The 27,854-nt window shown below is 40.6% G+C and overlaps 1 protein-coding gene and 1 pseudogene across 3 annotated transcripts; both read right to left on the bottom strand.

The window, feature by feature from the left end:
• Positions 1–1,350: 1,350 nt before the first annotated feature.
• On the bottom strand, positions 1,351–27,854 carry LMAN1 (lectin, mannose binding 1). Of its 3 annotated transcripts, none has more exons than XM_044242881.1 (14): positions 27,578–27,854; positions 23,929–24,083; positions 23,698–23,805; positions 22,546–22,607; positions 21,424–21,523; positions 18,876–18,999; positions 17,245–17,303; positions 16,661–16,793; positions 15,074–15,267; positions 14,880–14,950; positions 9,552–9,705; positions 4,967–5,088; positions 4,616–4,678; positions 1,351–3,589 (listed from the first exon to the last, which is right to left on the bottom strand). In XM_044242881.1, the coding sequence occupies exons 1-13, from the start codon at positions 27,813–27,815 to the stop codon at positions 4,642–4,644; spliced, it is 1,557 nt and encodes a 518-aa protein (XP_044098816.1). In that variant the 5' UTR covers positions 27,816–27,854; the 3' UTR covers positions 1,351–3,589; positions 4,616–4,641. The 3 variants fall into 3 exon arrangements, with proteins under 3 accessions (XP_044098816.1, XP_044098817.1, XP_044098815.1); XM_044242882.1 differs by having other exon boundaries at positions 1,351–3,024; XM_044242880.1 differs by having other exon boundaries at positions 1,351–4,678.
• LOC122903724 lies at positions 23,390–23,571 on the bottom strand (annotated as a pseudogene).

The following is a 27,854-nucleotide window of genomic DNA, read 5'->3' as shown; positions in this document are numbered from 1 at the left end:
GAGGGACAAGCAGACTCCCTGGTGAGCAGGGAGCCCGATGGGGGGCTCCATCCCAGGACCCTGGGATCATGACCGGAGCAGAAGGCAGACTCTTAACTGACTGAGCCACCCAGGTGCCCTAAAAACCACTTTTATTTCCCAAAGAAAAAGAGGATGTGCTGAAGATCTGACCTATGTCATAGTGTTGGCCGGAAAATGAAACCCCTGCACCTTTTGGTACCAGTGTCGGTGGGGAGGGGTAAGCTAGCATTCCAGAGATCCTCAGGGGGCGGCCACGTGGGGGGCAGCTGGATACCCCTGGGTATTGCTGTTTCATGAACCCAAATCTCTCACGGTCTCCCCAGTAGATAATTCCACTGAAAGTGGGATCATGTCTTTAAAATCTCTTTATTCCTCAATTTAATACAAGGGCCTTTCCCTTGGACGTCCAATAAACTATCTGCTATGTGTGGAATCTTGTATTCCTCTAGAAAAGGAAAATAAATATCCCACGACTTGTGACATGGGGCAAGCAGGTGTAACCCCTCCAAAGGCTTCTCGTCATACCTGAATAAAGTCCCCAGACTTTTTTTTGCTCTGGCAAGGCCGGTGAGGCGTATTGGCAAAGCCCGAAGTGAACGGCACGGCCTCCGCCCAGTGTCTCAAGTTCATCTACGCACAGTCTAGCGTCCGCCGCGCCTCACTCTCTGCCTAGGCGTGATCAGGCATTATGGCATTCCCTCTGAGTTCTTTCAAACCCATCTAATTTATTTAAATCTTTCCTTTTATTCTGTCTGGTTGTTCTCTGTGTTACAGCAGAAGAGAGCCCATTACCATCTTCTGAAACCACTTTGAAAGACTCTTTGACCATGCTACCGAGCCTGGGAGAGAAATATTATAAAAGAAACTCAAGATCACGTTTAGCAAGTGGCAGATCCAAGATTAAAACCCAGTTCTGTCTGACACCAAGCCCCCTTCTTTCCTTTTAATACTGCATGGACTCTCAAAATTGGAATTATTTGGTTAAATAAATGATGCTTGCCAAGAAGATTAAAGAACTTTTTAAAACTGCCATCAGCATGATGAAGAGTTCCTGCTGAACCACACTTTTACCAGCATTTGGTTTATCAGAGGTGAAAACATCAAATGCACCACCTTAATTAGTTGGTGTCTGTCATTACCAGCAAGGGTAAGCTGTACCCATTTATCATTCCAACTTCTCTTTTTCTGCTTCCACGTGTTCTGCTGCATGTGGGAGGCCACGCAGGGCACAGCATGTAGCAAATGACAAACCAGACAGGATCACAACCTGGGCCTACTTGGAAAATAAAGGACTACTTACTACCCGAGATCAATGAAGGAAAAAGTAAATTTACTAAAATATTTCTTTATTTGAATAAGGTCAATGTCATTTCTTGAATTCCAGCTAGCATCAAATAACAATCAGAAAAAAAACACTTGACAAAATGTTATCCAATTGAAATTAACAGTGGATAGAAAACCCTTAACTTTAAAAGAAATATATTAAATAGGCAACGTACAGATCTAAAAAGTTGCAAGTGGTGATTTTACATTAGATCTTATAAATAAAAAAATCCCCTGTATAATTATTTATTCACGATCTCCCTGCAATAAGCACATGGACAGGAAAAGATAATCACATCTTAATATTCACAACTGTTATTTAAGTTCTTTACAAAGATTGTATCTCTGCAACTCATTGGGTCAGGCGATCCCTTATTCAAGTAATTTGTTTTCCCTAAGTTATCAAAAAAGTACAATTGTCTGAGATAAAATGTCACAGAAATCGCAATCAAGAAAGCAAAAAGCTTTAGCAGGCAGACTTTGAGATGGGAGTTTTCATGGCTTAGTCATGATCTGACGATGATTCTCTAAGCTTAAAAGCCATCAACCAAAGTACCAAGAGCTACAGGCAACAATCTGGGTTTAGTTTGTGGTTGTTAAGAAACCAAGAATTTTAGGAGGAAGAACACTGCAAGAAGAAAAGGAACCGTGCACATGTGCTAACATCACCGACAATGAAAATGATATATTGTGCTCTCTGCTCAGCTTTAAACCAACAGAACACACAATACTTTTTTTCCACTCCCCATGTTAATGGTTCTCAGACACTACTGTGCTCAGAACCACCTGACATGCTTGCTGAAAAGTGATATTCTGAAGCCCCGTCTCTGAATTTTGATTCAGGTGCTTTAGAATGGAGGCCCGGAATCCTAATCTTCACAAGCACAGTATGACCCACACGGTCCATGAACCACACTCTGAGAAACACTGATGTCCCTTTAATACAGAACAAAACATTGTTGATGGTTCGTGTCTTCTTAGTAAAGTTTTAAGCTGAATAAAACATTTAAACAATTAGAACACAAACAGGTACATTAAAAAAAAGTATTAGCCATTATGGCATTGGATTTTTTTTTTAAAGTGGCATCGCAGGCACGATGACTCAACATTAAAATTTTAAAATCAATTTTGTTTTAGTCCAAGGCACCTGGTAAAATACTTGCTGGTGTGAGAGAAGGTAACAAATTTAATTATACAAAATAGTACAGAAATGAAAGAATCCTGGCAGTGATTGATTTTTCCACAGAGCAGACATTTTTCTTCAGAAATGAGCTACTTAAAGCGAATGATTTTGAGGAAAATAAACCGAATTTCAAATAATACAATGAACAGCCTGTGCGAACTGCTTTATGAGTGATCTTCTAGTAAATTAAATTACTAGGTAAAAAAGATAAAGATTCATGCATTTCGTAATAGCTCTCTCCGCTTGAATTAGTAACGGTCAGCACAATTCCTCTCCCAACTGTAGCCTGAACAATGTCCACCGCATTCATACGTCGGGTGTCCCCTTAGTCTGTTCAGGCACACATGACAATGGATTTCGTAACACTGGATATTTTGCAGTCTTTTATCAAGAGGATTTCCCAACTTTCACAGCCCACAACTTAAATATTCTTCTGAAGGTTTTTTTGTTTTGTTTTGTTTTTCCACAGATTAAGAGCAAATTCTGTGATGGCGTCTCTGGAACATGAATTTCAAAATGTGAATACCACAAAGGAGAGAAACACCAGAGAAGCATTTTCTCTGTTAAAGTGACTGAAGTAGAGCGAGCAGTCATTAGAACATTCTTACTCAGCATTCCGGGATCAACGCTAACACGGAAAGCAACGCTAGGGCTGTCTGCGTACATAGTACGAAGGAGGTACTGCTACAATGCAGAGTTCCTCAGAGTCTCTGTACAGATTTTAGGCGGTTAGCCCAGTCTGTAAATGACGTTGGAGAACAAATTTATGAAGGTTTAGAAGAATGAAATGGTATTGTTTTATACAACACTGTAATTTCTTACTCTGGGTTCTATGACAAATGAAAGATAACAACTTAGCTAAAAGAGATAAAAGTATTTTGAAGTCAGCAAAAACACAGGTCTACATCAGCTGTGAAAACATGAAGTCTGCATGTTCAAATGTCCTTTCCGGACTGATTCTGTAACACTGAGGACCAGTATGCACAAACACTACAGCGACCCCTTGCAGTCTGACATTTCAAGGTTAAGCTTCCTAACAAGTGCTTCACAATATCCTTAGTTCTGGCATTAAAAAAAAAAAAAAAAAAGAAGAAGAAGAAATCAGAAGTGTTAATTCTGTTTTTCAAATTTGGTCTTCAAACGTCTACACTGCTTCTACTCCAGTCTCCTTGATTTAAACGACACCAGATTAATATGAAGTGATGTAACCAAAACTCAGTGGTGGGGTTTTCTTTAGTGAACTTAAAACTCTCCCCAGGACGTGCAATCTGGGCTGCATTTACATGCTATACAAAATGGGAAACGCTCCTTAAGTTACAAACTTAAATCCCAAAATGATGTTCATACTGTTGAACTGATGCTGTTGGCATGGAGACGTTCACGAATATGAGTGGGCATGAGCTGAGCACATTACCACGCAAAACCATGAAAACCATGATCAGAGGAACATTTTCACCTAAATGGTTTTTCAGGCAAAGAGCAGCTATTAATTTTCCCCCAAAATTTCCTTTAAAAGTGAAATGTATCATTGATAATCAGAGGGAAAGATATTTCAACATTCTGAAGCCTGTTACCTAGGTCCTAAAGCTCTCAGACAAAATATTCTTTGATTTCAAAGGGAACTGCATTGGATAAAAGGACTGCTGGACTGGGTCTCAGAGTAGGAAACTCTGACCTCTAACAAAAGACTCTGGTTGTAAGATAAACGTGATGGGGAGCTCTAAGTTATACCACATAGTTTGGGGGTTAGGAAGGCAAGTGTATTTATGTTAAATAAAGAAACCTCCAACACTGGAGACTAAGGGGTAAATTTCACATCTTGGGGCTGCCCCTAGTTTCTATTATTTACCATCTTATTTATCAATATTCTGTTCAGTGGCTGTATTCTACTGGCCAGAAATTCACTGAAATTTAAATAGATTTATGTACTATGCACAAATTTACATGTGGTTGTCTTTGTTTTAAGGTTTATTCTTACTGCAAATCAATGTTTAAACAGTCATTTTATACAAAATTTAATAATTTAGACTATGAAGCAATTTAAATACTTCAATTCCCTCAAAAAGACAACATTTTGTATATACATACATGATGTACACATATGAAAAAAGTGGTCAAAAGAATTTTTTGGCAGCGGCTTCTTGCTGAGTCCTAAGGAAAAAGAAGAAAAAAACCCTGAAAGTTCTATACATTTTACTTCAGTAAGACTCAGGATTGCTTAGAATTGAAATACACATTGCCTTCTGAAGTATACATCCCATTAAGATAAACATACTTCTACCGATGCATTCCCACATGTCTGAAAGACTAGAAATACTACTTGCTTTGGGTTAAACTGAATTTTACAAGTAGTGGAAGTTGTTACACATGTAGGTTACTTGAAGTGTTTACAAATTAAACAAATACAGAAAGATGTTGAGTCAAATTTCAGAGACTTACCTATACATGATGTAACCAATGAATAACACCGTTTGTACCACTACAAATATAACGAAGTGCATCGTAGATAAACATGATGGAAATGGTGGCAGCTCTGGGCATTTTGGTCTTTCATTTGATGGCTATAAGGCAAAAAACTATTACAATTAGTCAAACTGGTATTTTAGAAAAAGAGATAAATGTGAAATCTTCATAAAATTCATGGTTAACTACATAAACTCAAGATTTTTTATTTATTTGTCCCATAAATATCTTCCATCCTCTTAACTTTTACCACTTTTTTCTTAAAATAAAGCTTACTTGTTTACTTTTTTGGGTAATATCTGTGTCCACCATGGGACTCAAACTCACGACCCTGAGATCAAGAACCGCATGTTGTGCTGACTGAGCCCGCCAGGCGCCCCTACCACCGAACTTTCTGGAAGAGTAGCTGACACAGGAAGGCCTCCGCCTTCACGACCCAGTCACTAACACACTGCTGTCTGGCTCGAATCTTCAGCACAGTGATAATGACTGTTTATGTTCTTGATGGTCACGGACCACAAATTCCCCGGACACACCCAGTTTATCCTTGCTGTACTACACTGATTATTATTATTATTATTAATAGTATCCCCTTTATTCTCAAGGAACTGCCTGACAAATACAATGGCTTCTTCTTAGCCCCCATCCTCCCCAACCTCCTAGCAGTCAATATTACTAATCAGAATTTTGAAGAATGTTTCTTTTGGAGCGCCTGGATGGCTCAGTCAGTTAAACATCTGCCTTCCACTCAGGTCATAATCCCAGGGTCCTAGGGATGGAGCCCCACATTGCGCTCCCTGCTCAGGGGGGAGCCTGTTTCTCCCTCTCCCTCTGCCTGCTGCTCCCCCTGCTTGTGCTCGCTGTCAATAAATAAAATCTTAAAAGAAAAAAAAGTTTCTTTTCCTATTTCCATGGGTATTCTTTCTGTTTTAAGGGGGCAATTAAATACCGGGGCAAAGACTCAATCACGGTATCCCGACAGAACGGTTTGTCGGGTCAGTTGTTCCCGGCATGTCTGCACCTGCGGGACAGCGGTCTGCACCTGCGGGACAGCACTCCGCACTGCGCGTGCGCCTGCCCCAGAACCAGCCTGTGCCCCGCTGCGCACAGCCGGGGAAAACGGGCCTCAAACAGAACTCAGGGAACAGACCACGACACTCTGGATGACAGGTAATGGTCATTAAGAAAACTCTTAACTCCTATTTGCAAAATAGGAATATCCAAAACATACATAAAAATATAGGTAAGAAAGGCAGTATCCAAAAATATAAAGGAAACAAGATTACATGTTAAAGACCTAAGTTCTTCCTACTGAATAGTTAAGGACCTCAGGAAAGTTAGTTAACAACACATTAACTTTCTTTCCTGAAGGATAATAGTTATTTTTTAAAAACTTTTAAAGATAGAACACTGCACATAACATATAAGGTATTAGGGCTTCCGGGAAGGTACACTGGGTAATACGGACCAGCCTCCTAGCAGAACACAACTAGCAGAGCTAGAAACAAATCCAATCTAAAACAACATCCGGGGACGCCTGGGTGGCTCAGTTGGTTAAGCAGCTGCCTTCGGCTCCGGTCATGATCCCGGCGTCCTGGGATCGAGTCCCACATCGGGCTCCTTGCTCGGCAGGGAGCCTGCTTCTCCCTCTGCCTCTGCCTGCCACTCTGTCTGCCTGTGCTCGCTCTCTCTCCCTCTCTCTCTGACAAATAAATAAATAAAATCTTAAAAAAATAAAAAATAAAAATAAAAAATAAAACGACATCCGTCTGAAGGCAAAGGCAATGAACAAGATGGCAAGAAGTGATGGGATCAGCATTTTTTTGGGCAGTGGGGGGCAGGGGGAAGGCCAAAGAAAGACAACTTCAAATCCATGGATCAGAGAAGAAACTGAAATGGAAATCAGAAAGAGCGCCTGGGTGGCTCAGTCAGTTGAGCATAGGGCTCTTGGTTTTGGCTCAGGTCATGATCTCAGGGTTGTGGGATCAAGCCCTGCGGAAGGCTGTGCTCAGGCTAAAGATTTCCCAAATTTAATGACAACTATAAACTCACAGAACCAAGATATTAAACCCCAAGCAGAGGAGAAAGAAAACAAAACCAAAGCATGTAATTATCAAACTGTTTAAAATCAACATAAGAAAGAAAATCTTAAAAGCAGAGAAAAAAAGAGTACAGAGAAACAAAAGACTGACTTCTCATGAGAAATAATAAAACCATGATACAGTCACATAATGGGGTTCATGCAGCTGTAAGAGGAATAAGGAGTGTCTGTGCCCCACTACGACCACACTGGTAAGTGAAAGAAAGCAGGGAGAAGATACAGTCTGCTACTACCTGTAAAAAAGGGGAAGATTTCATCACAGTTTGTTTATATTAAGAAAAGCAAGAAACAGTGGACTGAGAAACTACAGTCCCCCCAAAGAGCACAAGTGTGAAAGTTAGCCTTCTTTCAATCATCTGAGCTTTAATCTAGATACAAATTTATAGGAAATTTACATTGAGTGTAATTATGCAAACGGCTGGCTTCATAATTACCAATCCAATCTGCCCCATCTTAGAGCTATTCCATATAGTCCTGCAAGAACGGCCTTGAGCATACCAGTACGTATGTTGTTTTTTAAAGATGTATTTATTTGAGAGGGACAGAGAGAGTGCACACGTTGGAGTCAGGAGAGGAACAGAGGGAGAGAATCCCAAGCAGACTCCCCGCTGAGCACGGAGCCAAATTAGGGGCTCGATCCCATGACCCCGAGATCATGATGTGAGCCGAAATCAAGAGTCGGATGCTTAACCAACTGAACCAGCCAGGTGCCTGTAGGTATGGTGGTTTTTTTGGCCAGTGTATCTGTGAAAAATGCTAGGTTAAATAGGCAAACGAATGTGTATTTTTACTATACATTATTAAATTCTCCTTCCTAAGGGTTAGGCCAGCTTGTTCTCCCTCCAGCAATGTGCTTAATGAGTTCTTCTCAAGCCTTGGCAATGGAGTGTGTTGTCAGACTTTGGCTTTTTGTCAAACAGGTGTGGTATCACAGGCGAGTTTTATTTTTTATTTCTCTTATTATTTAAGCTGCTCAGCATCTTTTCATATATGGTACAAGCTTTTCTCATGAACATTCTGTTCATTTCTCTAGCACTTTTTTTTCTAAGATTTTTATTTATTTGACAGAGCACAAGCAGGGGGAGGCAGGCAGAAGGAGAGAGGGAGAAGCAGGCTCCTTCCTGAGCAGGGAGCCCGATGCGGGGCTCGATCGCAGGACCCTGAGATCAGGACCTGAGCCGAAGGAAGACGCTTAACCCACTGAGCCACCCAGGCGCCCCTCTCTAGCATTTCTGATTGGGTTGCTGCACATCAGATTCTTAGCGTTGGCCATTTCAAGGAGATTGGACTGGAAGGGGAAGAGGCAAATGCTACAAGCATTTGTGAATTTTGTAAGGGTTTTAGAAACCAGTAAGTTAGTTAAGAAAAACTTAAAACTGAAAAACTTCCATGTACCAAAGGTCTATTGTCTAATACTGTCTCTTATGCATATTAAACTCTGAGAACATGTTATCTATCTTTAATATTTATGGCCAATCTCTAAAAATGTAGATGGGGCTTTTACTTAAAAAAAAAAAAAAAAAAAGGCCTGATAAAGTAAACCAAAACCCAAACCAACCAAACATAAAAACTTTAAAAAAGTGAACAAAGTAAGAGAGGAAGAGCTGCTGGAAAAAAGAAGAATCTTGCTTAAAGAAAGAGGCTACCAGTCAGCCAGTGTCAGACCTGCGCGTCCTCACAGCCCAGACAGAGAAGTGGAGCTACCCAGCGCCTGTCTCAGTGAAGCGTCAAGAGACGTTCACCTTTCTAAAGCTCTTTAAAGACATCACTACTGATAACAAAAGCCATTTTTTTTTAAAAGATTTTATTCATTTATTTGACAGATCTCAAGTAGGCAGAGAGGCAGGCAGAGAGAGGAAGGGAAGCAGGCTCCCTGCTGAGCAGAGAACCCGACGCGGGGCTCGATCCCAGGACCATGACCTGAGCCAAAAGCAGAGGCTTTAACCCACTGAGCCACCCAGGTGCCCCAAGAGCCATTTTTAAAAAAAGAAAATTTACAGAAAAAACCTAGAAAACAAAAGTCTGGGGCTGACAGCTCCAATGAGAGGAACAGCAATTTATTTTTAAAAGATTTTATTCAGCTGGGTATGGAGGGGCGCCTGAGTGGCTCAGTCTGTTAAGCATCTGGCCTCTTCGGCTCAGGTCATGATTCCACAGTCCTGGGATCGAGCCCCACATCGGGCTCCTTGCTCAGCGGGGAAATCAACTTCTCCCTCTTCCTCTGCCCCTCCCCCCACACTCACTCACTCTCTCAAATAAATAAAATCCTTAAAAAAATTCTATTCAATAGGGTATGGAAACAAGGAATATAAAGACGTCGGGATCACATGGAATAATTCTACCTTGAATATGAAAAATGAACATTAGTATTAAGTAAAACGTATTTTCCAGTAAATATGTGTTCATTCTTTTCTGACCAAGGGAGACTGATGGTGACAGCAGCAGAGGCCAAGAGCTTACCATGTTTCGCTGCACCAAGTTGTCTATGTCCCGCTTCACGATGTGCAGGTGCTCTTTGATGTCGTTGAAGTGCTGGGTTGACTCATAAACGCCCGCGGCAGACCCGGGATGCTGGATGCCGCTGACCAGTCTAACGGTTTCACTCATGGAATTCCTAAAACAGAAAATCCCTTTAGACAAGAAAGTTGCTAGAAAATTGGTTTTTTTAGTCACATTTTTCAAAAGGTTAGATACACTTCAAAGCCCAATGTTAGGTTATTTTTAAAAAATCAGTATTTAGAAATATTGAATCATATTCAGGATTGGAAAATAGTATTTTAAAAGATTTTATTTATTTAGGGAAGCCTGGGTGGCTCAGTGGGTTAAGCCTCTGCTTTTGGCTTAGATCATGATGTCAGGGTCCTGGGATCAAGCCTCAAATTAGGCTCTCTGCTCAGCAGGGAGCCTGCTCCCCCACCCCACCTGCTACTCTGCCTACTTGTGATCTCTCTCTCTGTCAAATAAATAAATAAAATCCTTTAAAAAACGATTTTTTAAAAAAAGATTTTATTTATGTGAGAGAAAGAGACAAGAGAGAGAGACAGTGAGCGAGCACAAGTTGGGGGGAGGGGCAGAGGGAGAAGCAGACCCCCCCACCACTGAGCAGATGAGGGACTCATTCCTGCGACTCCAGGATCAGGACCTGATCTAAAGGCAGACACTCAACTGACGAGCCACCCAGGTGCCTCTGGAAAATAATTTATAAAACTACAGCTTAAGGGGCACCTGGATGGCTCAGTCAGTTAAGCGTCTGCCTCCTGCTCAGGTCATGATCCCAGAGTCTTGGGATAGAGCCCCACATTGGGCTCCCTACTCAGTGGGGAGCCTGCTTTTCCCTCTGCCCATTACCCTTCCTGTGCTTTCTCTCTCTCAAATAAATAAAATCTTCAAACAAACAAACAAACAACAGAGATGGAAGTTTACAGTGAGAGTACCACCCATTACTCTCTCTGGAAATGAGGGATTCTGGCTCTGACCATGACCGCCACTAAAATTTTGGAGGGGCTAATGGGGGTACTTCATCCTGAACAGTGCAGGCCAACGACATCCAGTTATTAATAACTGTTGCAACTGGGGGATGGGGGATGAGGATGGTTTTTATGCTCAACTTCTTCGTATGTTTGAAAATGTCTAAAATGAGGGTGCCTGGGTGGCTCAGTGGGTTAAGCCGCTGCCTTCGGCTCAGGTCATGATCTCGGGGTCCTGGGATCGAGTCCCGCATCGGGCTCTCTGCTCGGCAGGGAGCCTGCTTCCTCCTCCTTCTCTCTCTACCTGCCTCTCTGCCTACTTGTAATCTCTGTCAAATAAGTAAATAAAGTCTTTAAAAAAAAAAAAAAAAAGAAAATGTCTAAAATGAAAATAAAAACTGGTAAGACCTTCTTTCCGGTCTGCTACAAACTGCAGCTGAAAGTGAGCAGATGATGAAATTACTTCTGTTTTTATTTTGGGACCTTTTACCAGTCAGGGCCTTTTTATCTCTCTCTGTAAACTGAAGGGGGTTGTACCACATGCTTCTGGTTAAAAAAAACTCAACTCTATGATTCTCTAAGAATATGAAAATCCACAGACACAAACCAACCACTCCAAAGACAAATAATTCCTTTCTTTACAGCTTTTTTCCTAAAGCCTAATCCAGAAGGAAAAAAGCTCTAGAGGACAAATTTAGACATCGGCGCTCAGTTTTCACCTTCACGTACAGTGCGTGCGACATTCATTCTCAGTTAGCAAGTGGGAGCTTATGAGGACTGCTAACTACTCTAAGTAAGTGCTTTCACGCATTATACAGCCAGATGGCTAGGGTTTACTAACCACTCACTGACTCTTCAGACGTTCTGTACCACTGGTATGTGAAAATAGCAAAGAACAAAGTATCTGGAATACAGTAATATTCATGTAAGAAAGAAGGGGATCTAAGAAAATACACACGTGCAGACAAAGTACAGGAAGAACAAACCAGAAATGAATGGGATAGGTTAGTGGGGGGCGGGTGGGAACAGGCTAGAATGGGGGGAGATGGGAATGGTGTGGTAGTTAGTGTTGAGGAGGGAGTGACAGACACTTTAGTGAACACATACATTTCGACTCAGAACTCCTCAGAACCATCGCATTCATAAAACCTTCATATATCCCAAATATACACAATTAAAAGCGGCCAGGATGTAGGAAAAATACAAATGCTAACAAAGAACCGAGCTGTACTATAAATGCAGATCATAACTGTACTGAACAGAGCGGGGAGAGAACTGAACTAAGCACCTGCCTGGAAGACAGCGTCTGCGTCACCAACTGTAAGGTTAGATGCAAAAGGACCTTTATGGAAGCCCATCAGTGAGTGTATTTCTCCGAGGGATGGGAGTTAACAATTCGAAGCTACTTTATGGGTATATTATGTGCACACTAAAGCAAGCAAACGGGGGCGCCTGGGTGGCTCAGTCAGTTTTAAGCATCTGCCTTTGGCTCAGGTCATGATCCCAGAGACCTGGGATTGAGTCTCATATTGGGCTCCCTGCTCAGCGGGTAGCCTGCTTCTCCCTCTGCCTCTGCCTGCCGCTCCCCGTGCTTGTGCTCTGTCAAATAAATAAATAAATCTTAAAAAAATAAGCAAGTAAATACATTTTAGAGAATAAAGAATAGGTTTCTCCCTCCTGGAGAAAGAATTTTCAAAGAAGGAAAGAAGAAGGTGAAAATCAACCTATAATGTTCAACCTAGTCTAGTCCAACCAGAATCCAAAGAGTCTAGATAATCTCAGGGTCTTTTTAATACAAATAAGAGTGATGGGCACAAAAATAAAGATATGCGGTCGGAGTGGGTGAGTAGACATTCACATATTCCCAGCTCTGTCCACTGAGAGGGCCTAGGAGCAGTGGCATCGCAGGGACAGTGAGCACACCTACTGTCCAGATCTTGGGTTTCTAAATACTCTTCTTTAATACAAGGATCCAGGGCTCACCAGAGAAGTGGTTGATTCTAGAGCTGGGGCAGAGAAAACACAAAATGAGCCTGAAACACGGTGTAGCACCAGAAAGTGAAGAAATGCTTTAAAAAAAGATGGGAGCTTTTTGAACGAACACAGGAGTCAAGCTGGAGGAGTTCTTAATCACCGGAGCAGAACCGTCTGCGCAGTAAATAATGACAGTATGGGACCACGACCCACAGAATACATACCCATGAGCCCGTACGACATAAATAATTGATTAAAATAAATAAATGGGGCAGAAGAGACCCAGTCCTTACAGAATTCCAATGAACGCATGGGAAGGAATGATGGAAATAGAAAAAAAAAAATTCAGCATTTGGGAAACACTTCATTTTTGTTTCAGACAAAACATCAATGGACGCTACAATTAGCAAGCAAAAGTTTAAACTGAAACAGGATATTTACATTATTTACATAGTCCCAAAGTTCCTTTTCCAAAATGTATTTAAGCAGTAAGGGAAGGACAGTAACTTTAAAGTACAGAAAGCAGAAAGGAACCACCTTAACCAAGTGACCCCAGCCAGTGTCAACAGCAGTAAGCCATACTGACATCGTGAACATGACACAGTGTTGTGTTCTTGTGAAGAACACAGAACTTCCATCCAATCATGAGTCAGCACCAGCCAGACCCCAAATCAGGAGCCAGTGGACCAAAGAACTGACAGAAACTGTCACGGTCGTGAAAGACAAGAGGAGATGAACTACTTCAGACTGCAGAAGTTTGAAGAGATAGAACTAGATGCAATGCATGTTGCTGGACATGGTCCTGGAACAGAAAAAAGGGCATGCATGGAAAATGGGTGAAATTTGAGTAAGATCATTAGTTTAGTTAATAGTACTGTACCGCTCTTCATTTCCTGGCTCTGACAACTTGTGCTACGGTTACGTAAATTGTGAACATTAGGGGAAGGTGGCGAGGAATATATGGAAATTGTACTATTTTTGCAATGTCTAAAGTTTAAAATTAGATCAAAATAAAGATTTCAAAAAATAATATCAAATGATCCATTTATGAAATTTACGAAAAAAATTTTTTAAAAGACTTTATTTATTTGACAGAGAAAGCAAGACAGCACACGCAGGGGGAGCAGCAGGCGGAGGGAAAGGGAGAAGCGGACTCCCCGGTCAGCAGAGTCCAACGCGGGGCTCGATCCCAGCGTCCTGGGATCATGACCTGAGCCGAAAGCAGACCCTTAACTGACTGAGCCACCAAGTGCCCCTATTTCTGAAAGAATTCATTCATTTAGAATTGTGAGTATTTTAATCATGAATTTACAACTTAAAGATTTTTTAAAATGTCAGATAGTACAACTGAAAAGAAGTCCAAATTTGCAGTTACAAGTGGGGCTGCCTTTAATCTCTAGGTGCGGATATTATCACCTTCTGTTTAACCCCATACTGTTTAATTTTCCAGTGCTAAAGAACTCACCTTGACATTCTTGTTTGTCAAGGGTTGTACTGGTTGGTGCAATGCTCTAAAAAGTGAGCTTATAAAATGTAACACTTTGGCTGTTTCTCTACTCTAGGCATTGAAAGCGGTTAATTATCTGTGTAAGTGAATACTTTTTAGCAGCTTATTCAAAGTTCCAAGGACACAGTAACTCCTCTCTGTTCCAACTCTGTCCAGTCTCTCTTAGGGTACAAGATGGAATGGAAGAGAGGCAGTCACAATGGCACGCTTCCTTGGAAACGGTTCCATTCCACCATTCCGTCACAAAGAAGTTCCTGTGCTGGTATCACAGTTCTACAATGCTGTGCATGCTTACCCTTCTAGAATTTTTCACAGATACTACTACGCATATTCTTTTTACTTTTTTCTTTTTGACAGAGAGAGAGAGAGATCACAAGTAGGCAGAGAGGCAGGCAGAGAGAGGGGGGATGCAGGATCCCCGCTGAGCAGAGAGCCCAACGCAGGGCTCGATCCCAGGACCCCGAGATCATGACCTGAGCCGAAGGCAGAGGCTTAACCCACTGAGCCACCCAGGCGCCCCTACACATACTCTTTTTATTTTAGAAATGCATGAATACTCGTCTCAAGTAGCTATAACAAATGTATTTTTTTTAAAGATGCTAAAGCATTTTTTCTCTTCTGATCTAGAACAACTCAAAGATTTAGGCCTACTGGCAGTTTCTGAACATCAAAAGTTCCCGTACTTTCCACTCCCTGATTTATAAACTGAATCTAGAATGTGATTCTTATCCTTTTGTGGAATTCTTACAATAATCATGTGCTTGTACAGAGGGAGAGAGAAGTCATGGATTTCGGATAAATGTATCACCTAACACTCAGACATGACTTCTGCACACTTACTTCATTTCGTTTACTTGTCTCAGGATCTCGTGCTGAGTGTTCACAACGGTATCCAGCTCTTGCTGGGTGATCTAGAGGGAAAACAGAAGAACCCAGTTCCGTAGGAGCACAAGGCAGAGTACCCTTTCTTTCCTCTGTGCCTCCTCCTCCATCAGAGGCTACCTAAGGCACACCCGCCTGTCTGGAAAGCTCACCTGTCCCTGCTGGGCTGGGATTCCTGCTCCTCTTTTAGCGATCTCCTCTGTCAACGAAGAGACGTATCTTCTCTGTTCATCAAGAATCATATCTAACTGTCGGTTCAGCTGCTTGATCTCAAGATGGATACGATTCTGTCCTTCGAAGATCTGTCTCAGCTCGCGGTCTCCTACACTCTCAAATATTTCATCCGCTGAAATGGAAATTGCAAATTAAAATGATCAAAATCACCGACATGTGTAGTTTTTGCAATACCGTAAGTGACTGAAGTATAAGTATAAACTAAAATTAGGACATCACCAATATGATCTACTCCAGTGGTATGAACTCCTCAATAGTAAACATGCAGGTAGTCAATTCAATCATGACAAAATTACTATAAGCTTTTTGCCACGTCTGGTGGCTGAATACCTATTATAAATTAAAAAAACGTTTTTCACCTAAAAATAATTTTCTTTCAAATCTATGATTCTATTTATATGAAAAGGCAAAAACTAATCTAAGCCACTAGAATCAGGAATAGTGGTTGTCCCTGCGGAGCGGGACTGACTTGGAAGACGCATGAGTGAACACCCTGGGGTGGTAAAAATATTCTGTGTGTTGACTGAGTGATAATTAAGTGGGTATACAAGTATGTCATAACTCATCAAACTATACTTTTAAAATCTGTGCCTTTCACTTAGGTAATAAATTTAATAATGGAGTTGAGAAAGCAGATTTCCCTTGTAAAACTGACTGTGCTGAAAATCATTTCATTCAAACATTTACTACAGCTTCAGGATATACTCACGAATCATGTGTGATATTTAAAACAAATCCAAGAAGAGAATTAAATTCATTTTTCATTTTTATCGTCATTAAGTCTGATTTATATTATTGATCATTCAGAGAACCACATACTATAGGGACTACAAAAGCTAGCTATGGCGTTATTAAATACAGCTTCGATCATCTGTGCTGGTGGAACAATCCAGATAAAACTTAGCAGGTAATATAAAACTACTCTACTTGGACTTCTCATGTTTTATTTTTGACCCACAGCACACTTTTAAGTTCAAAAATGGCTTAGACTAATTATTTTAAAATTTGCAAAATCTTCAAATCCAGAGTTCTGCTGAGCAGTAAGGGGAGGAGAACTAGAGATCATTTCATACTACTGTCACAAGATTTTTGTTATTTTCCCAGTATTATCTCTATATTAATAAGCTAACATGTGCCACTCAAAGGAAAGACATAAACTTTACATGATTTCATTCCACAAATATTTAGAGTCTCAACTACTAGGTCACATTTTTTGGGGGGGGGGGTGTCAGGATAGTCAACAGAAAAACAAAATCCCTGTTCTCACAGAGCCTACATTTGGAGGGATTACTGTTCATCCATTTTACCCAGTATTGCCCACCAAAGGCTTTCCTAAGCCACACCCTTACTGATAGAAACATCAATCTCCAAGCCTTATGACAGAAGGTTTGCTCATAGATTGCTTCTGGAAACTGCCTGGATGTGCCAGACAAGAGCTCAAGGATGGGATGAATGTGCGTGCCGCGACCCCCATGTGGCTCTGAGCACAACTTCCTCCAACTCACCAGGATGCCCCTGAAGGTCAGGGTGGCCCTTCTGGAATTCCTCCTTTTTTTTATCCAATTCTTGTTGAAAGTGCTCAAATTCCTCCTGATACTTTTCTTTTTCTTTTTCTGAAATTTCTTTATCTGGTGTAGGCTTTTTTTGGAATTTAGGGATAGATCATTAAAAAAAAATTTAAAAGATAAGAAAATATTAAACCTCAGTATACTTTTTTTTCCCTCCTTCATTTTAACTACTCAACCACTAGTTGAAAGGTTAACATAAAAATATTAACCATTTCACTCTTGCTACTAATAATTACAACAAAACAGCAGCACCAGCCATGATCACTTACTGAGTTCACGGTCTTATTTAATGCCCATGACACCACGAGGTGGCCAGTACCAAGGTCTCAGTTTTACCAGTGAAGGAACAGAGCGGTACAGAGGTTAAGCCACTTTTACAAGATTAAACAGCAATAACAGGCAGAAACAAGACCCAAATCTAAGTTGGGTCTCCCAAGTTTTCAGCTACAGGGAGATACCAATAAACTAGAAATAAACTTTTTTGGGGAAAAAAAAAAAAAAAAAAAGATGTGTATACTTACCAGCTCTTTCCCAGGCTCGGTCAGCTGGAAGGTCAGAAAAGAAAGGACATCATGGTCATCTACAAATTAAAAAAAAAAAAAATCTGAAAAAGTTACACAATAGATTATTTTTATGGTTGTGAAGTTACTTTAGAGAGATCCAGTGCTTTAAAAATAATCTGTGAAAAATAACAAAAATCAGCTCTCATCCGGTAAAGGCAACGGAGTTCTGTGAGCTTAGAGATGAAAATTCACCAGAAAGGTTTACATCAGAAATAAACTAAAATTCACTTTCTTTTATCTTAAACCAGAATATTAACAGTGATTAATAAGTAAGGGTAAAAGGTTAATAATAAATAAGGAATAAAGGAATAAACAAACAAATGAGGAATCAAAAGAAAGCCTAAATCCCTAAACCTGACACCAAGATCTTCCCATATCTTCCCACGAATCTCCTTTATAGGCAGTGTCCCAGCCAAATGATACAAAATCCTGTTCTTTGTGTATTTCTGGAACTCTCAACCTTTCTTACAGTACTTACCACTACTTGCCTTACTTTCTTGTTATAAACGTGACATTGCTTTGTCCTGGCTTACTGGGACAGTCCTGATTTATCCATGCTGTCCTGGCATTCCTAACAGCATCCTCTTTTATTCTCCAAGCATTCCAATCAGATAATATGATGATTCTCTCTATACAACATTCATCTCTGTTTCCCTCACATAGCAGATATTAACAATTTTACTTAATCTAAAACCATATTTTAAAAATCAAATTAATTTCAGGCTGCTTAAGCTGGAAACACACTTAGCAGATCAAACCTGATAATGCTGACCTAAAATACCAATCCTGGTGAGTCCCGTCTGCAAAGCAAGTGCAATTAATTCCAACCGGCGATCTCTATGCTTTCTGCCACTGTTACGAAGACTGAGATATGCAACCAGATGAAAGAGAAAACCCTAACACTCTAGGTGTGTAAGCTACCTAACCTCAGGAGAAGATGTTCAGTGTGATAGAGCACTGGACTCAGGAGTCAGAAATTCAAACTAAGTCCTGCCTTGGTTTAACCATTACTGGCTATGTAATATTTATAACGTACTTTAATGTAAGATTTGGCAAACTTAACTAAAATTAGGGTAAATACCATCTATCCTCTCTCTCCCTCCTTGTGATGTTGTAAGGAACAATTACATATTTGAAAATAATAAATAATTATACCACGTACCTTGTAAACACAGCATGATATATATACTTTTTAAACACAAGATGGTATTAATGTGAAAAGTTCATTTATTACCAAATGTGGGGCAAAAATGGTAAATATGTCTTGTTTAAGCTTTAGTCCCAGTAATATTTCCTTAAAATTCACTTAAATGTGCTGTGACAACTTTCAGGATCCTAAACCACTTGGCAATTAACCTATTTCAGCCTTGACTTTAAATATCAAGCATCAGTTGTCTACAGCGCCAGCCACCTGTATACCTACAGATTATCAGCAGAAAATGAGCAGATTCAAGATACCAAAAGACTAGCTCTGCAGTACAGCTCATCTTAAAAGGCTGAGAGGAGACAAGTCTGTAAATCTCCCTGTAGACTGTTCCCACTGAAACTCAATTCACGAGCTTGTAACATTAAAAGATGTCAAGATTTACCTGCAAGACCTCCAGTTGCAGCGGATACTCCAAAATGCCCTTGAGAAGGGAGCGCCAGATTGTCCGCTCTGGCGCAAAATTCATAGTCATTTTTATCTGGTGTGAAGCCATTATTGATCATTACCTAAAAAAAGACATACTACAGCTATAGCTTTTACAACAGGCATTATCAAATGAATTTCAAATAGTCAATTTATGACTAACTGATCTTTATATTTGGTCTCCTAACCAACCGTCAAAAAGGGATCAGTTTTCTCTATTATAAAGGGTAATCCCCTGTCCATAAATAACCTCACTTATTTAGCATCATTATATGAGATATTTCACTTCGAAGTTTTTAATCCTACAACGTGTCAAAGGCTTAAAGAGAAATATTTGATAATGTTCCATGAAAATCTTTCTAAAATAGAAGACTCAAGGAACCATGATGACTTCCTTTGAATGGTTCATACAGAAGAGGGACCAGATTTGGTCGAAAACCCCAGTGTCAGAGCTCAAACAAATAGGATGAATTTATAATTTTTACCACAGCTAGTTGGGAATTAAATATAATTAAATTAAATTAAATAGACTGCCATGCAAGGAGTGAGCTTCTCTTCATTCAGTTGGGGAGGGGGTGTGACTGCTTGTGTTCCCTCTCTCGCGGTATCTGTCAAATAAATAAGTAAAATCTTAAAAAAAAAAAAAAGACTGAGCCAATATAAAGTCTTCCAAAAAATTGAGAAAGGAGAAAAAAAAATTTAAACAAGATGTTTCTTATTTATTAGTATGAAGGCACTGATGGTACCTTTAACAAGCAAAGTTCCCATGACATTAGAAAAACTGCTAGCTGGATATACCCACTTTATTTATTTATTTTTTTAAAGAGTCTATTTATTTATTTATTTATTTATTTATTTAATTTGAGACAGAGTGAGAGAGCACAAGCAGGGGAAACAGCAAAAGGAGAAGGAGAGGCAGACTCCCCGCTGAGGAGCTCAATTCTAGGACCCTGGGATCAGGACCTGAGACAAAGACAGCCGCTTAACTGACTGAGCCACCCAGGTGCCGCAGGATATACCCACTTTACATAAATATTGCCCTGAATTCAATCTGTCTACAACTAAACTCATTACCAACCCTCTGCCCTCCCACTCCTCACTCAAACTCAGATGTGCCGCTTCCTGGCTTAGTTGCACACCTGGTCAGAAACCCAGGACCCATCTCCGAGCCCCCACTGCACACCGCCGCCCACCCCCAGCACAGTCTCTCCCTCCTGTCACTCTCCTCTCTTCTTCCCTTTCCCTGGCTCACACAGCAAGTGGAGCCTCGCAGGGAAGAAGGCACCGGTTCAAACCACAGTTGTGTTACTTACGTGGTACGTTACTTAACAATATGGTATGTTAATACGTTACTTAACAATATGGTATGTTAAGTAACAATAAGTTACTTAAAATGTTCCACATCCCATTTCCCCGTGTATAAGATGGGGATGCCTGCCCCAGAGGGATGTCGGAAAAAATAAGTGAGACACTGCACTTAAAAGGACAGAGCACGGGGTGTGGCCCACTAAGTGTAGCGCCTCCTTTCACAAGTGCCATTTTAAGAACACTGCTGCCTAAGTCACAAATTGGATCATTTCACTTTCCTGCTTAAAACTTTCAGCAGTTGGGGCGCCTGGGTGGCTCAGTTGGTTAAGCAGCTGCCTTCAGCTCAGGTCATGATCCTGGTGTCCTGGGATCGAGTCCCGCATAGGGCTCCTTGCTCGGCAGGGAGCCTGCTTCTCCCTCTGCCTCTGCCTCCCGTTCTGTCTGCCTGTGCTCGCTCTCTCTGCCTCTCTCTCTCTGACAAATAAATGAAATCTTTAAAAAAACAAAACAAAACAAAAAAAACAACTTTCAGCAGTTCCTTACAGGATAAACTACCCGAGGCCTGCGTGACTTGCCCCCATGGACCTTTCAACCCCCCTCCCCAGAGTCTCCTCTATCCCCAGCCATTCCAAATCACGTGCCTTTCCCCAAGCTTTCACCAGTCCCTCTGCCTGTTTTCTCTGCCCGGAACACGCACCCCATCTCAGAAATTTCCCCTTCCCCTTCCCAGTGCAGCTCAACGCTGAGAAACTGTTTCTGACCTTCTCCGCTCCCAGCTGCAGCTACAAGATGCTAACCCCTTGATTCCTGAATGGTAAGTGTGCTGTGACACACCTCCCATCTAGCACAGTGATGTTACTCAAGTGTCTTCCCTCCACTAGACTACCAGCTCTTTGGAGAGAATGACCTTTCTCTTAGTCAGATCCGTATTTGGATGGCTCGGATGTGTGTGTAATGTGTGGCATCTAGCAAGTTCGATGCTTAAACATGTACTGATGAACGCAAACCTATGGGCAAGTTTTAACACCACATGACTACTTAGGGCAAGCTCTAAATACACTTCTGTTCTCTCAGAGTAACACCGAGTACATAAACCGATACCCAAATTTACATGCCTTTAATTTTTATCAAAGATTCAGAATGAAAAGTCCTACTAGAATGTTGTTCATTTGAGCATCTCTTAAGTGCGTCTTACTTACCATCAGTGTTTTCTGGTAATACGTAATCTTTGCCCGGACAGGATAGGGCTTATTACGAAAGTCCCTCTGGCAACTTGCTAAAGCTTGACTAGCACCATCGCTAGAGTATGAAGAAAGGCAAAACAAACAAAAAACGTCAGAAAGCTTCCCAGTACTTAAAAATTCACTACTTAAAATGATCAGCGTCCAGAAAGATAATATATTATTAAGTTATGACAGTCTTAGGACATTTGAAGTTACTTACTCAGAAGACACAAAGTTAATGCACAAGTTTTTCCCTGTTGATTCCTGTCAGAACTATGGATAATATCAGAAGCCAATGTGCTGACAGCAAGAAGAAAGTTTTACTCTTCTGAGATGATGGCAAAATCCTCCTTTATGTCAGGGCAGAATCGAAATACACTGGAGCTTTTATTTATTTATTTATTTATTTAACATTGGAGCTTTCAAAATGCATATGCCTAGATTCTACCCCAAGTCAAAGGAAGGAGACTCAGGAGGAGGTGGCCTTGGCACCTCCGGTTTAAATAGCTCCACAGTGGGTCTTGATAAACTAGGAGGAAACAGTAAATGGAAATGCAGATGAGTAACTTTTCTTACAGTTCCTGACTGGCTCAAAGGTAATTCCTCCCACAACAAACATGTAAAAATTAAAAACGTACATACCTAATTCAGATACATTATAAATATACCAAACACTTAGAAATTTTGTAGCCTACTGGGAATCTTTAAATAAATCAACATGTAGGATGTATGAGGTGGTGTAAATTGCTCAGCCATTAGTTTGGTCAAGGGTTTCAACTTTATTTTTGAAAGATGAAAGAAACATGACTAAGGGCATCACTAAGAACCAGGAACATTTTATAAATCTTTCAAAATATTACATAGTTTTCGGTTCAATAAAACAAGTCTTTTTTATGTTTGAAATCTGAGGTGGTCCATAGAATGAACTTTCATCCAGGACCAAATTTAAAAAAGACCTTTCTACCAAGTTACAAAATACATCTCAAGAAAAAGAACAATCTTATTTCATCTGAAAAATATTCAGACTTGAAATAATCTCTTTTTACAAGGGTTCTAAAAAGTTGTTGCAACCAAGTAATATAAAAAGCACACACTTACTTTTGATGGTCATAATGGATTTGTCCATTGTTGCCTATAATTACTATAGCAGGATTATTTTTCTAAAAATAAAAAGAATGTATTTCGTTTTAAAGTCCTTAGGTCAAAGAATTCTAGATCATTCTAGAAGTGCTATAAAGTCTCTTATTTCTCTAAAATTCTAGGACTAAAAATTTTTAAGTAATTAATAGAAAAGATTCTACTTATTTAGAAAAAATTTAGTAAACTCTATTATAATCATTCAAAAACAGTCTCTAAACACCTCAATAAAGACGTGTGTGTGTGTGTGTGTGTGTGAGAGAGAGAGAGAGAGAGAGAGAGAGAGAATGATCAACTACAACACATATTTGAGGACTATGTGGGACAAGTGTGAGACCCAAGGGAGCTTAGTAACAGGAGGACTAGTATGCGTCAGCATTTAAGAAGTTATTAAAGTTCTCTTTTAACCAACTGAGCCACCCAGGCGTCCCTGAAGTTATCTTTTAAATTGCTAATAATAACCCATGACAATCAACAGAGAAACTACCAGCTGAAACAAAGATCATCAATCCTAAGGCTAACAAAGCACAAGTTAATGTCACTAAATCGCAAGTACCATTTTAGGCTCTCCTAAAGACATCATCAGAGAAACTGGTGGATCAAAAAGAGTGATCAACATATAAAAAGGTATTAATATGTGAACTAGTAATAGTAATGCACAGGGTATTTTCATGAAAACAGACTATTATCCTAAACACTGCTGGTTTCACTGCCTCCCTCTAAATGACTCAGGCTTGTGCATCAAAATTACTACACACATACAGGTGCTGCGGAGGGAGGTCACTGCAAAGTCTCAAAGTTAGAACTCCATTCCGACCTCAATTGGTGCATGACAAATCAGGAACAAGGAGCTTTAAAATTTCCAAAGTCCCGGTTACATACAAGACTAATCATCATACTTAAAATAGAGTTTGGAGATTTCTCAATTAGCAATAATCGCGCCTCGGATAAACCTCATTGGCTACGATACTGCCAGTGCGCAAAGCTTAGAGTTTGGAGATTTCTCAAACTACTAACCAGACAAAAGTGTTAGTTAAATAAGCTGTATTTCTCACAGCCTAACTTTGTTAGCAGATGTATTCAAGTAGGTAATAGTTTTGACAACAAATATACCTTTCCATCATTGTCGAAAGAATCAAAAAATATTCCAACACCATTCCACATATCAGCTGATCCAAACACAGGACCCTCCAAGCCTTGATTTTCTGTATACCAAATTGCCTGTAAATATATAACAAGGGACTTTCAGAGGCTAGTGGTCTATGCACTGATGCACATATGCACTGATACACATATGCATCGATATATGTATGCACTGATACACAGGTAAAGAAATGATCATACCAGGCCATCAGCTCCAATTCGACCTCTTCCAGTCACTCGAAATGTCACCTCAACTTCCCAGTTCTCAAAGGCTGCTTTCGTCTTTGTCCACACTGATCCTCTTTGGCTTTTTAAAGATGGTGCTATTCGAATTTGATCTGAACTTGGAATAGCATCTGGAACAAAAATCAGGAAGAAGAGCTTTAAGTTATAATTAGGTAAAACTCAACGAACCATCACCAAACTGTTCCATATGCCTAGAGAGATCTAATTTTAACTTGGTAACCTGTACAATAATTTTGTTAGGAAAAAATTACACACTGGTAGTTTCAACTTTAAAACGTTAGAGCTTTTGGGGTACCTGGATGGCTCAGTTGGTTAAGTGTCTGCCTTCAGCTCAGGTCATGATCCCAGAGTCCTAGGAGAGTCTTGGCCCTGTGGCCAGGTCCCTTATCAGCAGAGAGACTGCTTCTCCCTCTGCCCCTTACCCAGCTTGTGCTCTCTTTCTCTCTCTCTCAAATAAATAAATAAATAATTTTAAGAAATAAAAAAATATTTTAAAAATAATAATAATAATAATATAAAATAAAATTTTAGAGCTTTCTAACAGCCTTCCCACCCCCATCTTCTGAATAGTGAAATACTTCTGGGGGAAAAAATTAACAATGCAATACATTAAAAATTCAAGGAGCAGGAGGAAGGAAATTATGACTTAAAAAGCAAATCAACTATTTGATTCCCATTATATTCTTTTTCAAGTATCTCAAAAACTTGCATATTATTATTTTTTAAACTGTGAACTATTTTAGCAGTTTACAAATGTCAGAAAGCTCAAACAGTGTGAAAAGAACATACCACTAGGAATCAAGAGACTTATTCCTAGTCTCAGTTCAGCTGTGTGACTCTGAGCAAATAATTCTTACTGTCTTGGGTTCACCATATGTTCACCTGTAAAATGAAGGGGCTGGGCTCAATCACTTCCATAAAAATCCCAAAAGTTATATGCAAAATTTTGTGCATATATGCATTCTTCTAGGGAGAGGGTCAACTGAATTTCAAGTCAATAAACAGTTCTTCAGTGTTAGCAGATTCTCAAAGAGAACTGTGATCCCCAAACTGGTGATTTGCACCTCCAAGCTAGGTTCAAATCCCAGCTCCACCACTTACTAGCTGTTTGATTACAGGCAAGGGATTCTGTTTCTCTAATAACCTCACAGGCATATAATGTATAGAAATATTTCAGAAAATGTTAGCTAGTCCTGTTACAGAACTAGATACTATAATAGCACCTATCAGGCCTAAGTTTGAACAATTCTAACACATCCTCTCAGATTATTATATTATTATATTAACGAGTTCTGACATCCATTCTGGGAAATAACTGTATTATGTCGTTACAGCTAGGAAAAACTAACAAAAGACAAGCTGACGTACTTTATTAAGATCAGCCACTGTCACCAACACTTTCAAGCACTAAAACACTGGGACAAGCCTCATGGGAAGAGTAGCAGACACAGATTCAGAAGACCTGGATAGGGGTTCTAGTCTACTGATACCAGTTATGTACCTTCCAAGAACCTTACTTTTCTGAGCAGCAGTTTTTTCATCTCTAAGACAGAGAACACTCGCCTTGCCTACAAATGATCAAATCAGAAAATGGAGGTGAAAGAGCTCTGGGAGCCACCAAGGGTCACACACTGCTGCGATCAGTTTTGTGCCCTTATGAACCCGGGATGTGTACGCACAGTACAAAAGGCCATTAGAGTTAAGAAACGAAACACCATCGATTTGGTCTTCATTTAGGGATGAATGTAATGGGCCATGTTTAAACTGAATCTCAAATTTCTCTATTTATAAAAACTGCTGTAAACAGTGGATCTCAGGGTAAAATGAGAAGGGAAAAAATGATCAATGGAGTTAAGAAAACAGTGAGACTGTAAAAGTTACAGCGATAATGAAAGCAAGGGGTATTCACAGCAGAGATTCCGAGTCAGTATCCAGAAAAGTCAGGACTAAAACACGAATCCCTTTATTTCAAGTTCCGTCTAGCCATACAACTTTAATTCACCCAGGGATACTACCTGACATTTTTGCAGCAGACAAGCTTAGTTGGGTATAGGCTCTGTAGAGAAAGTCAAGTTAGCTAATTTGAGTAGTTAACATTATTAATTGGCTGATGTACATGGCCTAAGTGTGAAAGACAGAAGAAAAAGCAGGCAAGGGAGAGATGCAGAAGTGAAAAAAAGTGTAAGCAAATTCATCACCACTATTGAAAACTTCAGCATCATTCCAAAACAAAAACCAAAAACCCCCAAAACTTGTGTTTGGTACACCTGCAGCATCTTTGTGTATTAGGAACAATGTTACCTTGATAACAAAAGCCCAGCAATATATCCTTAATGACCGGACACACAGAAAATGCCTGCTGAGAAACAAAATAATTGTACTCTACTTTGAATACTTAATGACTTGGTCATTAAGTCAAATTAAAATTTTTACCTTCAAATTATATATTAATTTCAGTGAAATGGTCCTTCCTTAGAGTGTGTTTCCTACTCAGAAATTACTTTCTGGAAATGGAATATTTTGTTTCAAGCGCCCAACATTCTAAAACGAGGTATACAAACCTTTTATAAATGACTGTTTAATTACACATAATGAATGGAACTCAAAATGAGAGAACTTCTCACCCCATAAAAAGGCATTTACCACTTGTTTCAAAGGATGCATCTGATGGTCACTGAACAGAGCTTACAGCATGCCAAGTGTGAGGGCTGATTCCTTAGTCAGCAGTGACACATCAGCACTAGAAAGTACAGATACGTTTTCTTTCACGTATGTAAATGGCTAGCAAGGCTCTCTTATCTACTAACAGGGACAAACACACAAAGGGAATAAAACAAGGAGCACAGATTACTTTCAATTAAAAAAAAAACTATAACTCTGAAGAGGCTGTATATGTAATGTTATTTTCATGTATTAAGTGCAGAAACAATACCAAAAAATATATCCCTTCTTCTAAATAAAGGGATGAGTGAGACTCATGTTTCATAACGTGTTAATACAACTGAAAAGATCAAAGACCACACCAAGCCACTGAAAGAGGCAAATTCAAGGTGTAGTAGTTCCAGTAGTGTAACAATGTCCTCGGACATAAGACTTAAAAACTACTTTAAAACCAACATATGCCACCTCTAGAGTCATCGGGGGTACACCCCTGGCGCATTAACCATTGCTAGCACCGGAGACGAGACAGCAGGGGAGGACCGAGCGGGAAAGGAGGTAGGGAAGCTCCGCGAACAGGTCTCCGGTTGGGATGGCCGGGGGTGGGGCTGCGGGGCGTTCGCGTTGAGACGTGGCGTTTAGGGTGAAATGTGATGCTCAGAAGAGAGTCTGAATGCCTGAAGTATAGGAAAGTAACAAAACACCTCGTGACCGAACGGAAAGAAGGGGCGAGATCCAAGAAAGGAAGACAGGAGGACGAGGGGTGGGCAGAACGGGGGGGAAGAGCCGGGCGCAGGCGGAGAACCCTGCGGACCAGAGCCGACCTGCAGGAGGGGCTGCTGAGAAGGGTCCGCCGCGCCAGTGCCGTGCAGCAGGGAGAGGGTAGAGAAGAGGAGACCCAAGGCGGGGAAGGGACCCTGGCCCCCCGCCCTCCTTCCCGGCTTACTCCCCGCGTGGGCCCAGAAGGGCACTGTCCCGTCGCTCTGCACCAGGTGCGGTCCCTTGAAGCTGTATTTGTACTCGAAACGCCGGTGTGGCGACCCGGCCGCGGTGCCCGCGGCACCAGTAGCCGCAGGGTCGCCTCCCATGCCGTCGCTCCCGGCGAAGCGACTAAGCGACAGCAGTAGGGCGCAGAAAAGAGGCCGAACTCTGGCCTGGGGACCCCTCTGCCTGGATCCCGCCATCTTGGATTCGAGGAAGCGGAGGCCGGCGGGAGGAGGAGG

This window comes from Neovison vison, chromosome 3 (genome assembly GCF_020171115.1).
Source record: "Neovison vison isolate M4711 chromosome 3, ASM_NN_V1, whole genome shotgun sequence".
Classification (NCBI taxonomy): domain Eukaryota; kingdom Metazoa; phylum Chordata; class Mammalia; order Carnivora; family Mustelidae; genus Neogale; species Neogale vison.
Note: the sequence above shows the minus strand (reverse complement) of the source record. Positions and strands in the feature narration are given on the sequence as shown.